This window comes from Nicotiana tabacum, chromosome 1, assembly GCF_000715075.1.
Source record: "Nicotiana tabacum cultivar K326 chromosome 1, ASM71507v2, whole genome shotgun sequence".
NCBI lineage: Eukaryota > Viridiplantae > Streptophyta > Magnoliopsida > Solanales > Solanaceae > Nicotiana > Nicotiana tabacum.
In genome coordinates, this window is record NC_134080.1 from 221722070 (window position 1) to 221734468 (window position 12399).

The following is a 12399-nucleotide window of genomic DNA, read 5'->3' on the forward strand; positions in this document are numbered from 1 at the left end:
GTATTTTTAGTCTAGTTCTTTGCTATTATAATAATCTAATTCTTTGCCTTTCCATTCTAGTTTGACTGGTAGTTTTCTTTTGCAAGTACAAGAATTTATTTCATGATAAAAATAATTGATTTTTAATTGAGTACTTAAATTATTCATCACTATTTAATTCAATTATCATCAATATATCTTGGTAAATAATAGATTTCTCAAAGAGCAATTGATTTGATAGTGTTACGTTAAAAATATAATCGTCGGAATATGCGTTTGGTAGTGTATGTCCCATATTTAAGAAAAAACCCGATAAATAACCGAAAAACTGAAAAACTGACAAAAACCGACAAAGACCGAATCGATAAAATCCGACTTAATTAGTTTTGTTTGGTTCCAATGTTTGAAAAACCGACTTACTTAGTTTGGTTTCCTTTTAGAGAAAAACCGACCTAAACCGAACCATGAACACAAAATCTGATCCGCTCTCTTCGATAAGGTCCTTAAATTTCCACATAATTGGACCAAGTTTTTCTCTTCTTTAATTGTGCAACTCTTTTTCGCTACTTGGTCGAAAGGGATTACAAAGAAAGTAAGAAATATCGAACCCATTTAACGAGTATGAAACCCTTTTTTCTTGTGGAAAAAACACCTGCAACATCACCTTTTACAAAATAAAACACATTTTAAAAATAATGTTAAATTCCAAAAAATTTAATACGTCTAAGCACTGTTCAATGAGTTTCTCAATAGTAAATGGTACAAGCACGTTCCACAAAACCACTCCTCGGCCTGAAACATGCTCAAATCGGCTACATGACAAGAACGTGTCACCGTTACTAAAAGGTAAGTTTTATAGAGCAGTGATTAGGCCTGTCATGTTGTATGGAACTGAATGTTGGTCGGTAAAGAACTCACACCCAGAAGATGAAAGTAGCAGAAATGAGGATGTTGAGGTGGATGTGCGGGCATACAAGGATGGATAAGATTAGGAATGCAGATATTCGAGAGAAGGTGGGTGTGGCCCCCATGGAGGACAAGATGCGGGAAGTAAGACTCAGATGGTTCGGGCACATTCAGAGGAGGAGCACTGATGCATCGGTGAGGAGGTGTGAGCGACTGACTGTAGTGGGCACGCAGAGAGGTAGAGGGAGACCTAAGAAGTATTGGGGAGAGGTGATCAGACAGGACATGGCGCGACTTAGGATTACTGAGGACATGGCCCTTGATAGGGAATTATGGAGGTCGAGCATTAAGGTTGTAGGTTAGGGGAGAGTGTGAATATTTCTACAGCACAATAGAGGGAGACTATCTAGTTAGGAGTTAGACTAGGAATGTCATTGGTCGTCTATTGATGCAGGGCTTTACCTTCTAGTTGTACTATACCAGCCATCTATTTCGTATTTCGTATTTCGTATTTCATATTTCATATCTCTTATATATTGTTGTTATTTTTATTACGCATTTTTATGGTACTAATATATCATTTCCTATTGCTTTTTTGAGCCGAGGGTCTCCTGGAAACAGCCTCTCTACCCTTCGGGGTAGGGGTAAGGTCTGCGTACATATTACCCTCCCCAGACCCCACTTGTGGGATTATACTGGGTGTTTGTTGTTGTTGTTGTTGAATCCTCATTGACTTACATAACTTTGAAATAGTAAAAATTAGAATATATAAACCAAGCCACTGCATCTAATTCCATAAATGACTGAACGTGTTAGGATTTTTAACAAGAGAAAATATAATAACTTCGAATTTTCTTTCTCTACTGATTGTTGCTTGGTGTGGTCACAATCATTTGAACTCCCTAGAAAAGAAAGGTCTTGTAATCATAAAACAGAAGACATGCTTATTTCATTTAACTGAAAAATAAAAATGTGAGGCAACAGTGATGAGATTTGGGTTGGGTGGTTTGAAGAAGGGAGAGGTAAAGATCATTACATTAAGGGGCAGAAATAAAATAACTTAGAAAAATCCCTTTTTGAAAAAAAAAAAAAAAAGGCAACACAGTGCATTAAGCTCTCGCTATGCGCGGGGTATGGAGATGGGCCGAACCACAAGGGTCTGATGCACGCAGCCTCAGCCTTATCCTGCATTTCTGCAAGAGGTTGTTTCCACGGTTGCGTGGGGTTTGGAAAGGGCCGAACTACAAGGGTCTATTGTATGCAGTCTTGCCCTACATTTCTGCAAGAAGCTGTTTCCACGGCTCGAACCCGTGACTTCCTTGGAAAAATCTGTTTATGTGGGGAAAATCAAGAAATCTAAACAAATTACATTAAGGTACCAAATTAGAATTGGATCCACTAAGACTGTCAAGTTAAAGATGGATCTATTCAGATACTATAATTGAAGATACTTCCTTGCATGGCGGTCCGCTGCAATTGACAACGACTGTATGGACACAGGGAAAGATGGACCCATCTGCAAATTTCAAACATCATTATGCAATTAGATTGATCAATGAATCATGCATGAAATTCTAAACATGAAACTATCAGCAGGTACTGAAAGGACAGACATATTCAGGCATATCAATGTTGCAATGCACCCCAGATATGAAAATGGTAAACGGGTACAAAAGTATAGAACTAGAGATTCTTAAGATTCAAAGTTCTGGCGACGAAAATTTTCAGTATGCTACTTAGTCTCAAAAAATGACAGATTTTAGCGTCCCTCCTGGTCAAGTCAGTAATAAGTATCAGGCCACTGAAAGATATTGCCTTGTAGTCGGTTGTCAAGGACAGATCTGCATATTGTGCTAGTCTCACCCAAACATGAATGCATGCAAAGAACAAGAGGATTCCACGTCTCCTTTATGATTCCCTAACGATAAACTGCATATTGGCCAATTTGATTGTGACAGGGATGCACCCATAAAGACGGCACATAATATTTGGATGAAACTATGTAGCAGATCATACTACCTAAAATTATGCAGTGAGCATCCCTTCCTCTTAAAACGAAGCTGCAGTACTGCATGCCCATAGACTTTTATGTATTTAGCGAGGCTGTGAGGGGCCTTTGTAAGCCATACTTTTACTCAAGTAACGTCATGATTAAGGAGCCAAAGCAGGAACTCTCAAACATCATGTCTCCCTCCAACGGAAGAGCAACAAAGGGTATATCAAGAGGCAATATTTGAAAGGTTCTTGTCAGTTATCTCACATTTCTATTTTTGAGTTTATATATGTAACTTAGAAAGATTCCTGTGAGGCATCAGATTTACGAAGAATGTAAGTCAAGAGCTTACCGTGCTGCATATATGGACTGTATTCACATAACCAGCATATTTTGAGCCTGCATTAAATATTTCAAAAAAAAGGTTGTTACCTACGGATGTAGACGACATAAAAGTTCTGACCAACAAAGTTAGATGAAACCCATGTGTATAATAAATGTATTCTTCCAGAAAGGGGGAAAAAATTTGGTTTACCAGAAAGTCACATTCCTTTTCTTTACTTTCATTCCTTAAATCTTAGGGAATACATTTTTGAATACTTTTCTGACAACTAAATAAATCCTAAATGGGAGGGGACGAGGGCGGTAAAGCAGGATTTTTCACTGGACCTTAACCAAACAAATCAATAAGGATATAATCAAGAGTTGCTTACTCTTTTTTAAGCCAGCAGGCTTCTGACGCAAAAGTTCGTGTACAAATGCACCAACGTTTTCACACAGTGCCTCATCTTGAAAACTTACCTGCAAATAATGTTTCACGGAGAAAGCGTCAGGAGGTGCATTCCAGTAGTCTATGTACCTAAAGAAGCTTAAGAATCTCTGATGAAGAAGAGAAAGAGGCAAGTGTACCTTCCCAATTCCTACATGCACAATTGCAGTTTTGTCTTTTTTGAAAGGTACACCTTGCTTTGCTTCTTTCACTGCTTTTGTGATATCTTTGGTAACAGTACCTTTCTGCATGCATTATGACAAAATAAGCACTAACTCGCTAAGAACAACTTGAATTAAGAGCAGAAAGATGCATATTACTTACTTTAGTATCTGGCATCAATTGTCTCAAGTACTTGGCAATCTGCAAAAGCGTGTGACGTTACTCACTGTGAAGCACTAAAAGCACATTTATATTTTCCCCCTCCTCTTTATCCGCTCAACATTGACGGGTCGTTTGATAGGTCATTATAGCATCAAACTATACAGGCACTAACATTGAAATTAAAGGACTGCATAGCCTCACTTGTTACTATTAGGGGGTTGGTTGAAAATTGAACCTTGTTTCATGCATCATGGACCTTACTATCTATATATACCATCTATGAGATAAATGCATATTAGGCTATGTTTTACTAATTCAACCCTCCATCTGTTCCGTCCAGCTCTAACCCCTTCCCAACCCACCTTTACCTCCATCTTTAACTAAAAAGATTAATTCATGTATAATTTTCTTTTACAGTAATTCTTCCGCACAACTTCTTCAATAACATTTCATAACTAAAATTATTTTAGGAAAAAGAGAATTTAATCACTAGGCAAAAACTATTCCTTATGCAAACATTAATCATATTATCAATCCTTCCTCCAATTTCTTGACCAAATACAAGATATAGAAAGCCTACAATACAATGAAACATCCTAATTATCCTTGTCCGTCCACATATCAATCATAACGAATAAATTGCCCCAAGTATCCTTTTATTTTTATTTTAGAAATCTTTCCCATCTAAATAGTTTTTCTGGTATTCAAACATCAAATCTCCATTTCATTAACTTCGATTCACGTGTCTGTTTAAAAACTTCTGACGATAAAAAGTAGATACTCTTTTTTCCTTTCATTTCACTTTCCTCACTTGTCTTCTTCTGCTTCCTCTTCGCAGCCACCATGGAACCACCTCACCACAAGACACTATTCCTTAGTTATTCTGTTTCTCTCCTCTTCATTTCATTTTCGTCTTTTCCACCATTCTTCCTATTTTTTCCTTCTTTTCAACACCACCTATTACTGAGTAGGTGCCGCAACCCTCCCAAACTTTTGAAACAATTCTCAACCCCCCAAAAACCCCTCCTAGTATGCTGTAACTCAGTAACTCTTTTTTTTAAAAAAAAATAACAAACTCTAGTATACAGTAACTTTAGCTTTAATACACTTTTCCTTCTCCTTTCCCCATTCAAGACTACTCCCCTCCAAAATAGCTCTCGTCTTCTTTTTCTTCTCACCAGTATACACCCCTTGCTCTGAATTAGCAAATCTGCTTGCTATGTGCAGTAGACATCATTGCCCTTTTTTCCTCTGCTTTTCCCTTCTGCTACCTCCTTCCATCTGGCTGTCACAGTTCCTTCGCCTGCTTCTTCTCCCCCATATCTAGTACCAAAATTGCCGCTCTAATCCCTTGGCTTTTAATTCTCTTTTAATATATTACTGTTTCCATGAAAATGACTACTATATTCCTAAAACAGAAAATGAAACCATCTTTCTTTATTTTCTTTTTGATAAATTAAAATCATCTATTTTTTTCTGAAAGTGTAAAAATTCACATGTTTCACTCCTGCTATTTTCGAATGGACTTTAATAGAATAAATGCTTTGATATTCTTTGTAAAATTGAAAGGTAGAAATGCCACAACTTTATGAGCTAAATGCCAGGCACTTTGAGCTATAGTGCACTTATTCCCCGGTAATCTCTTCAAGTTTATAATATTTCTCTTTTGATAAGTTCAAGCTTATAATCTTTCTAATCCACCTTTATGCTAATGGCAAACTAAATGACCCCTGAATTACAGTGTAATCACGGAAGAGATTTATCAATGACAAGTATGGAAAGCCAATTTAAAAAACCTGTCTCAAGTTCGGCATCATTGCATGAGTGGAAAAACATTTGTCAAAATCAATCTTCACATTTCCTGCATGTAAAATCACATTGAATGTTAAAGGGCAATAAAATAAATGGCAGTGGAAAATCAAGCTGAAGGAATACCATTGAAATAACATATCCTCCTGACGGGTTAGAATACATAGATGCCCAAAAGATAAGAATGGTTTCATCATCATATTCCCAAATGCCTGGGTGAAATTGCAGATTTTTTTGTTTAGGAATGAAGTCCCCTAAAACCAGATTTAATCAGCATTTACCCAAAACAAGTCCCACATTTAGGATCCTGATTTTGGAACGAAAAAAAGGGTCATAATTCTTCCAATGCTGTCATGCCAAGACAGTGTAAACTTTGCGAATAGTACATAATGTGTCCGACTGTTCAGTCAACCTCACAAAAATCTAACCTACTATCTCCTCTTTTTTGGACAAGTAAATCTAACCTGCTATCTACAAAGAGGGATATTCTTTCACACCAAAAATATATATGAAACAAAGAGCAATTGGCTCGACAATGGATTTTCAGTTCTTCTGATATTTACTATACCTTTCTCTACAAATCATCAAAGCATATACTAAGACAGACTTCTTCCATATTCATCTCATCCTGGTATCCATCTCTAGCTTCATTTTATTCTCTTATAAAAAAATAAAGTATTAATTAAGGGTAGTGTGTCCAACTGGGAGTTGAATTCCAGCTTGTAAAAAAAAGGGTCCAGAAAAGTGTGGCTGAGTTCTTTTACCATGTCAGCTCGCTCACCAACTCACCAGTATTTCTGCTACCATTCTAGGAGAAGCTCCTATATTAAATAGGAAGTATACTACAAATCATAGTTCCAAACTTCAGATGCAAAACTACAATGTCATTTGTTTCTAATTTTGGTTGGTTCACATGTGTGCTTCTCAACTTACAAGAACCAACATACTGCAATTCATTTTCTCCTTAAATTATCTACCGACAGGAGACACCATGCTACATATCTTGAGCAGGTCACTTCCTTATGTACCTTGGACTTCCATATCAACAGCCACATGAATCTTCTTTTGTTAGGTAATAAAATCGACATCCACACGAGCCTTGAATCCACTCTATTTATCAACTAGGCACCCTTTATACACTGTAAATAATTATATATCCTTTGTAAGAAATTCTCCACCTCCTCCCATAAAACTTAAGTTGCTCGGACTCTTCACTTTCTGTGCCGCACCCGTGTCGACACGACATGGGTGTGGGATCCGCCTCCCATAAAACTTAAGTTGCTCGGACTCTTCACTTTTTGTGCCGCACCCGTGTCGACACGACATGGGTGTGGGATCCGTACTGGATCTAATCAACCAACTTTGGGTACTTTGACCAAAACAAACGGAGAAATTCGGGACAGATACAATGATTTCTGAAATAAAAACAAAAGCTAGGATGAAATTGAAGAAACTTGTCTACAGAATTTTCTATGTTGATCAATATTTTCTCCTTCTCAGAGACCTTGCAAGTTTTTCACATAATGTCTCATAATTTGGACATATTTTTTTAACTCTATTTTAGATATTTGACATATTTTTAGCCGAATTCCTGCACCCGTATCTGTACTTGGATCCATACCTCCGAATCTTAAAATTTAGATCATGAAGGATACGACCGATGGATCCGCACCCGTATCAAACACCTTCACCCGAGTCCGAGCAACTTAGCATAAAACTTTATTTGTGATCTCCTTGTATTTTGTGACAACAACAACAACAACAAAAAACTTAGTGTAATCCCACAAGTGGGGTTTGGGGAGGGTAGAGCGTACGCAAATCTTACTCTTACCTTTAAAAAGGCAGAGAGGTTGTTTCTGATATACCCTCGGCTCTCCTTGTATTTTGTGAGTTTAATAAAAATCTCTGATTGTTTTTTTGGCCGAACACATAACCCCCCCCCCCACTTGCATAGAGTTTCCTTGCACGCCCTAAATACAACCTTATACATACCTTATATACTTGGGTGTATGACACACGTGACACACCATTCACAGAGTGACACGTGCCAAAGTGAGTGTATGAGTGTGTATATTGTAAATCTTAATTGTTTTTTTGCACTTAATACATCCCCCCCCCCCAACTTGCACAGTTTTCTGATGTGGCCTCTTAGATAACCATGACAAGAAACAATTCAACTGTTTCAGTGTTTATGCCTTTATATTGCAGACGAAGTGCTAACGCTACAAGTTGTGCTTCCGCACAATACATCAATCAGAATTTTATCACATTGCTTTCCCGACCTTGAATCCTGGATATTTACACACCAAGCTTGCCATGTGTCTATATCCAAACACAGTCCCTTTAGATTCAATCTGTGGCATACCTGAATTGCTAAATATACTTATAATGCTATCCAACTTACAGAATACAATTGAACAATCAAGTTTTACACCCAAAACAGAATACATAGCATTTAACCCTCTTACAAATAGAGTTTATCTTACCATACTTCTAGATAAAATCAAATTTCTGTTGACCAAATTTATTTTCACAGTTTTCTACCCTTTCCATCCCAGCTCCTGCTAGTCTTACAGTCCCCATGACTCCACTATTTCTTCTGTGAACCTTTCTCCGGCTCAAGTTGACCACCCCCAAGAAAGAAACTCAACTTTTTGTAATTCAAAGAATTAAGTTAAAAGTGAAGATCGTCTTTTGCATAACAATAGTCAGCTCGGATGAATACTTATCAGTTTCACTTTACTCCATATATTGGAGAGGGTTACCTCCGGAGATGTCATGAATATAAATCTTAGAGAGTTTATGAAGTGGAAGGAGTAACTTGACCTGACCTCATAACTTGTACCATTTACCTCAGCATGCGAGTGGACATAAGACATACCACTAAAGTTCTAAACAGTTGCAATTCTTAAAAAGATGAATTTAGTGGAATACCACTCTTGATATTCTCTATGAGCTCCAAACCACCAACAACATCAGCACCTGCTTCTCGGGCTTCATCAGCAGCAGCTCCTTCAGCAAAAACAGCAATACGATATACCTGAGGAGGAAAATATTTAGTCAGAAAGCAAATCTCCAACAGCATAAGATTATCTAGCCTTAAAATTTTGTGAAGAATGCATTATACCTTGCCAAACCCATGAGGAACAGCTACTGTACCTTCAAGCTTCTGCAGATCAAAAGAAAAAACTATGAGATCGCACTAGCAAACTAATGGGATTGCTTAACACTCAGATCAAATTACCTAAACTAGTAGACAACTAGGTTCAAACCAAAGCAGAAAAAATATTGGAAATGTGGAAGGACCATAAATTGCACTCTGCTTATGCCACCCGTGCAAGAGAATATTGCTACAGGCTTGCACTGACAATATTTCAGCTAAGGCAAGGAAAATTCACTCTTAATTAGGTGGCAGTAGGAGCATGATTCTATCAATAAAATCTGCTCCACACTCACCAACAACAAAAGGATGTGAAGTCAGCAAATTCCTGACCAACCGTAATAAGGATAGAGAATGTTGGAGCTCAGTTTTTAATATTAAGGAATATTTGGTCCATTGCTAAATCCATGATGAGTGCATGCAAAGCAAATTCTGGAGAGATGTCCCCGCATGTTCAGGAATTGACATTTAGGTTGAAAGGTTTAAGGCCCTCTTTACTCTCGTGATTTATGAGCTTCTTCTTAGACCAAATTTATTTTCATTCAGCCGCAAAAACAGTAGCACCCCATTGGTCCTGGGAGGTCTGTTAATAAATTCTGCTTATGAAAACCCCAAGTAAACTAAAATATACAATATCCATTTGCCATGTGATGAATAAATTTAGACATATAAACCAATAACAATAGAAGAGGTAACAAGAAGTATATCTCTCTGTTCAAGCATCAATTTTTACGACAAGCTTTGATAGTAAACTTAATGCAAGGATGAAAGCACACACCAGGTCACTTCGGCGCATATCAGAAGTCAAAACAACATGAGCTTCCAAAGTTTCATCAAACTTCTTCTTGGCATTAGCCTGCATAATCACTAGAAACACAATGAATCATGACTCAGCCTGTAACCTCTAAAGAAAACACAACTAGAGAGAAAGACAAAGCACCAACAAAAAGCAGACAAGCTAACCAACTCATGGCAAGCTACAGCTAAGAGTCACTTTGATTACATACTATAGACAGAAAGACAAAGCACCAACAAAAGCAGACAAGCAAACCATTTCAGGGCAAGCTGTGATTAAGAGTCACTTCAATTACATATTATGGACTTTGATCCATAGTTACTATTTTCAACATGAACAGATGAATAAAGAATATAATGAGAATCTGAGGAAAAATGACAGTTGGATTTTTGAGCCATGCATATGACTACCCCTAGTTGATGGAAAATTTGAACCTGTCTCTATCCTTCACGTTCACTGTGATATTATCTACAAACACTTGTCCTCAAGGAGGGGGCCTAGGGGTTGAAGAGACGAAGTTACAACCTTCGGAACCAAGAGATGACACCACGTGAATCTTTTCACTTGCCTAAGCCTTCGTGGATAGAGTTACACGATACTAATGCAAAGTAATAGATGACCGGATGATTAGGAGGTTCAGAATCAGATACCACATAAAATAGCATGACAAAAAGAAAACTATTAAGAAATACGACCCTGGAGTGTGGTCTAGTAGTCAATGGAAGACAACGGTTTGAATCTAGCATATTCAAAAAAAACTAGATGATCTCTTTCTATTTGCTAAAATCATGATAAGATACCTTGACGAGCAGAGGTGCCTAGTACTTGTATTGGTGAAAGGATGCAATACATGGTGGAATAGTTGAGATGCACAAAAACTGACTCAAACACCATAATTATCGGAAAAGATTATCCAGAATGCCTAGACCACTAAGTTATCTAGAAACACTTAGAAGCTTCCAAAATATCCTAACATGTGCATTGCTTAAGCGTGTGATAGCAGCTTCTTATGTTGGAGGTTATGCAAGTATTGCTCATTATTAACCTAGAGAATATATTGGACCATTCCTATGGTCCATGTTGACTAATAAAAAATTCCTACACGCCATGGTGAAGCAAGGTGGAAATATTACAATAGGATCATATAATGTAAAGTAGTAAATCACTGATATCCAAGTGAAGATGTGGAACACACCAACAAGGTGCTCCGAAGACTTTAACAAAGCAAGCACATTTTCTTATGATGTTAATTTTTCATCAGTATGATGAGGAAAACCGCATGTACAGCCTCTAGACCAAAAGATAGAATTTCTTACATTAAAACACAATCCACTATAGCAAGCTCCCAATCATCTACATTGACTGGGATATCATATCTACTCCAAATCAGCAATGTACACATTTATAACTTTGCAAGGAGTCAAATTAATCAAATGCTAAAAAAATTCACATAACCACCCTAATTAATTCCACAAAAAAGATCTGACCTTTACGAGGCGAATGGCCTCTTTAAGATCATAAACAGCCTTTTTCTTCTTCTTTTCATCATCACTCTTCACGTTAACCAATGTTGGAAACGGAACCATTTCCTCTTCAACATTCAACACTCTCCTCATTGCCGCCCTTTTTTGCGCCTCAATTCTTCTCCTCTCTCTCTCCAGCTCCTCATCACCCTTAGCTTCCACTCCCCCTTCCTCTTCAACCCGATCCTCAGGTAACGGAGCTACTCGGGTCGGATAAGAAACCGGAGTTATTTTTGGTGCATCCTTCAAGTACCGGAGATCCTCCCGTGTCCACGTCTTACCATCGGCGTTAACCGTGTTTTGGGTATTCGACTCGGGTCGGGTAGAAGCTTGAGGCGTGGTTTCTGCAGGTGGGGTTTCCGGAGGATCCTTGGGTTTGTAGGAAACGGGTTGGACTGGAATCGGGTTTTCAGGGGGTTCCGGTTGTGATTGGGATGATGAAGAGGAGAGAAATCGATGGAAATGAGAGCGGAGAAGAGGAGAAAAGTGAGATTGGGTTTTGTAGGAACAGTGGCGGCGAGCTTGATGGAGCAGTTCGAAGGCCGCCATTGGAGTTTTGGGTGATTTTTCAAACTGATTGTGTTAATGTCTGCCCGATGGAAGGGGTTTTAGTTTTAGGGAAGACGAGGGTTTTAGCATTTCTCGGCCTCCTTTTTCTTTTTCTTTTTCTTACTATTATTATTATTATATTATTATTAAAATTATTAAATAATAATTAAGAATAAAATACAAAAAAATGGTTGTTATGTAAAATAAAACTTTTTATTGTTATATAATAATAAATTTAACATTATGATATAATGAAGTTTAAGCAAGAATCAAAACAAACATGATATTTAAAGTAATAATAAATAAAATATAACAGGTAACAACCATCCAAACAAAACTGATAGGAGAATGATAAGAATGAAAATTGAAAAAATAAAAATATGAAGAGAGGATAAAGTGGGGAAAAATAGCAGATATATACTTCTTAATAGGACGATGATAAGAAAATAATTTTACCTTAATCCTAAATAAATTGGGATCGACCATATGAATCCCTATTTGACCATATTCCTATATATAAACATTTTTAATAGAGGCATGCCTCATGCTTGTGTCTTGAGCATTTAGTTGTGGGGCTATTTTTTTTGCATT

The 12399-nt window shown here is 37.4% G+C and overlaps 1 protein-coding gene across 1 annotated transcript; it reads right to left on the reverse strand.

The window, feature by feature from the left end:
- Positions 1 to 1809: 1809 nt before the first annotated feature.
- On the reverse strand, positions 1810 to 11883 carry LOC107782852 (uncharacterized). Its single transcript, XM_016603788.2, has 10 exons — positions 11224 to 11883; positions 9719 to 9796; positions 8908 to 8949; positions 8715 to 8820; positions 5768 to 5832; positions 3972 to 4010; positions 3788 to 3892; positions 3592 to 3679; positions 3231 to 3277; positions 1810 to 2401 (listed from the first exon to the last, which is right to left on the reverse strand). Exons 1-10 carry the CDS (start codon positions 11806 to 11808, stop codon positions 2321 to 2323), a joined length of 1236 nt encoding a protein of 411 aa, XP_016459274.1. The 5' UTR covers positions 11809 to 11883; the 3' UTR covers positions 1810 to 2320.
- Between the last annotated feature and the right edge of the window lie 516 nt (positions 11884 to 12399).

Bases quoted from the DNA above. Each gene is read 5' to 3' on its own strand.
- LOC107782852 (XM_016603788.2), bottom strand. From the start codon at position 11,808: ATGGCGGCCTTCGAACTGCTCCATCAAGCTCGCCGCCACTGTTCCTAC. The intron at 4,011-5,767 runs GTTTTTTAAATT...ACGCTTTTGCAG, and splicing joins TGATGCCGAACTTGAGACAG to ATTGCCAAGTACTTGAGACA. The intron at 2,402-3,230 runs GTAAGCTCTTGA...TGAAATTTGCAG, and splicing joins CAGTCCATATATGCAGCACG to ATGGGTCCATCTTTCCCTGT.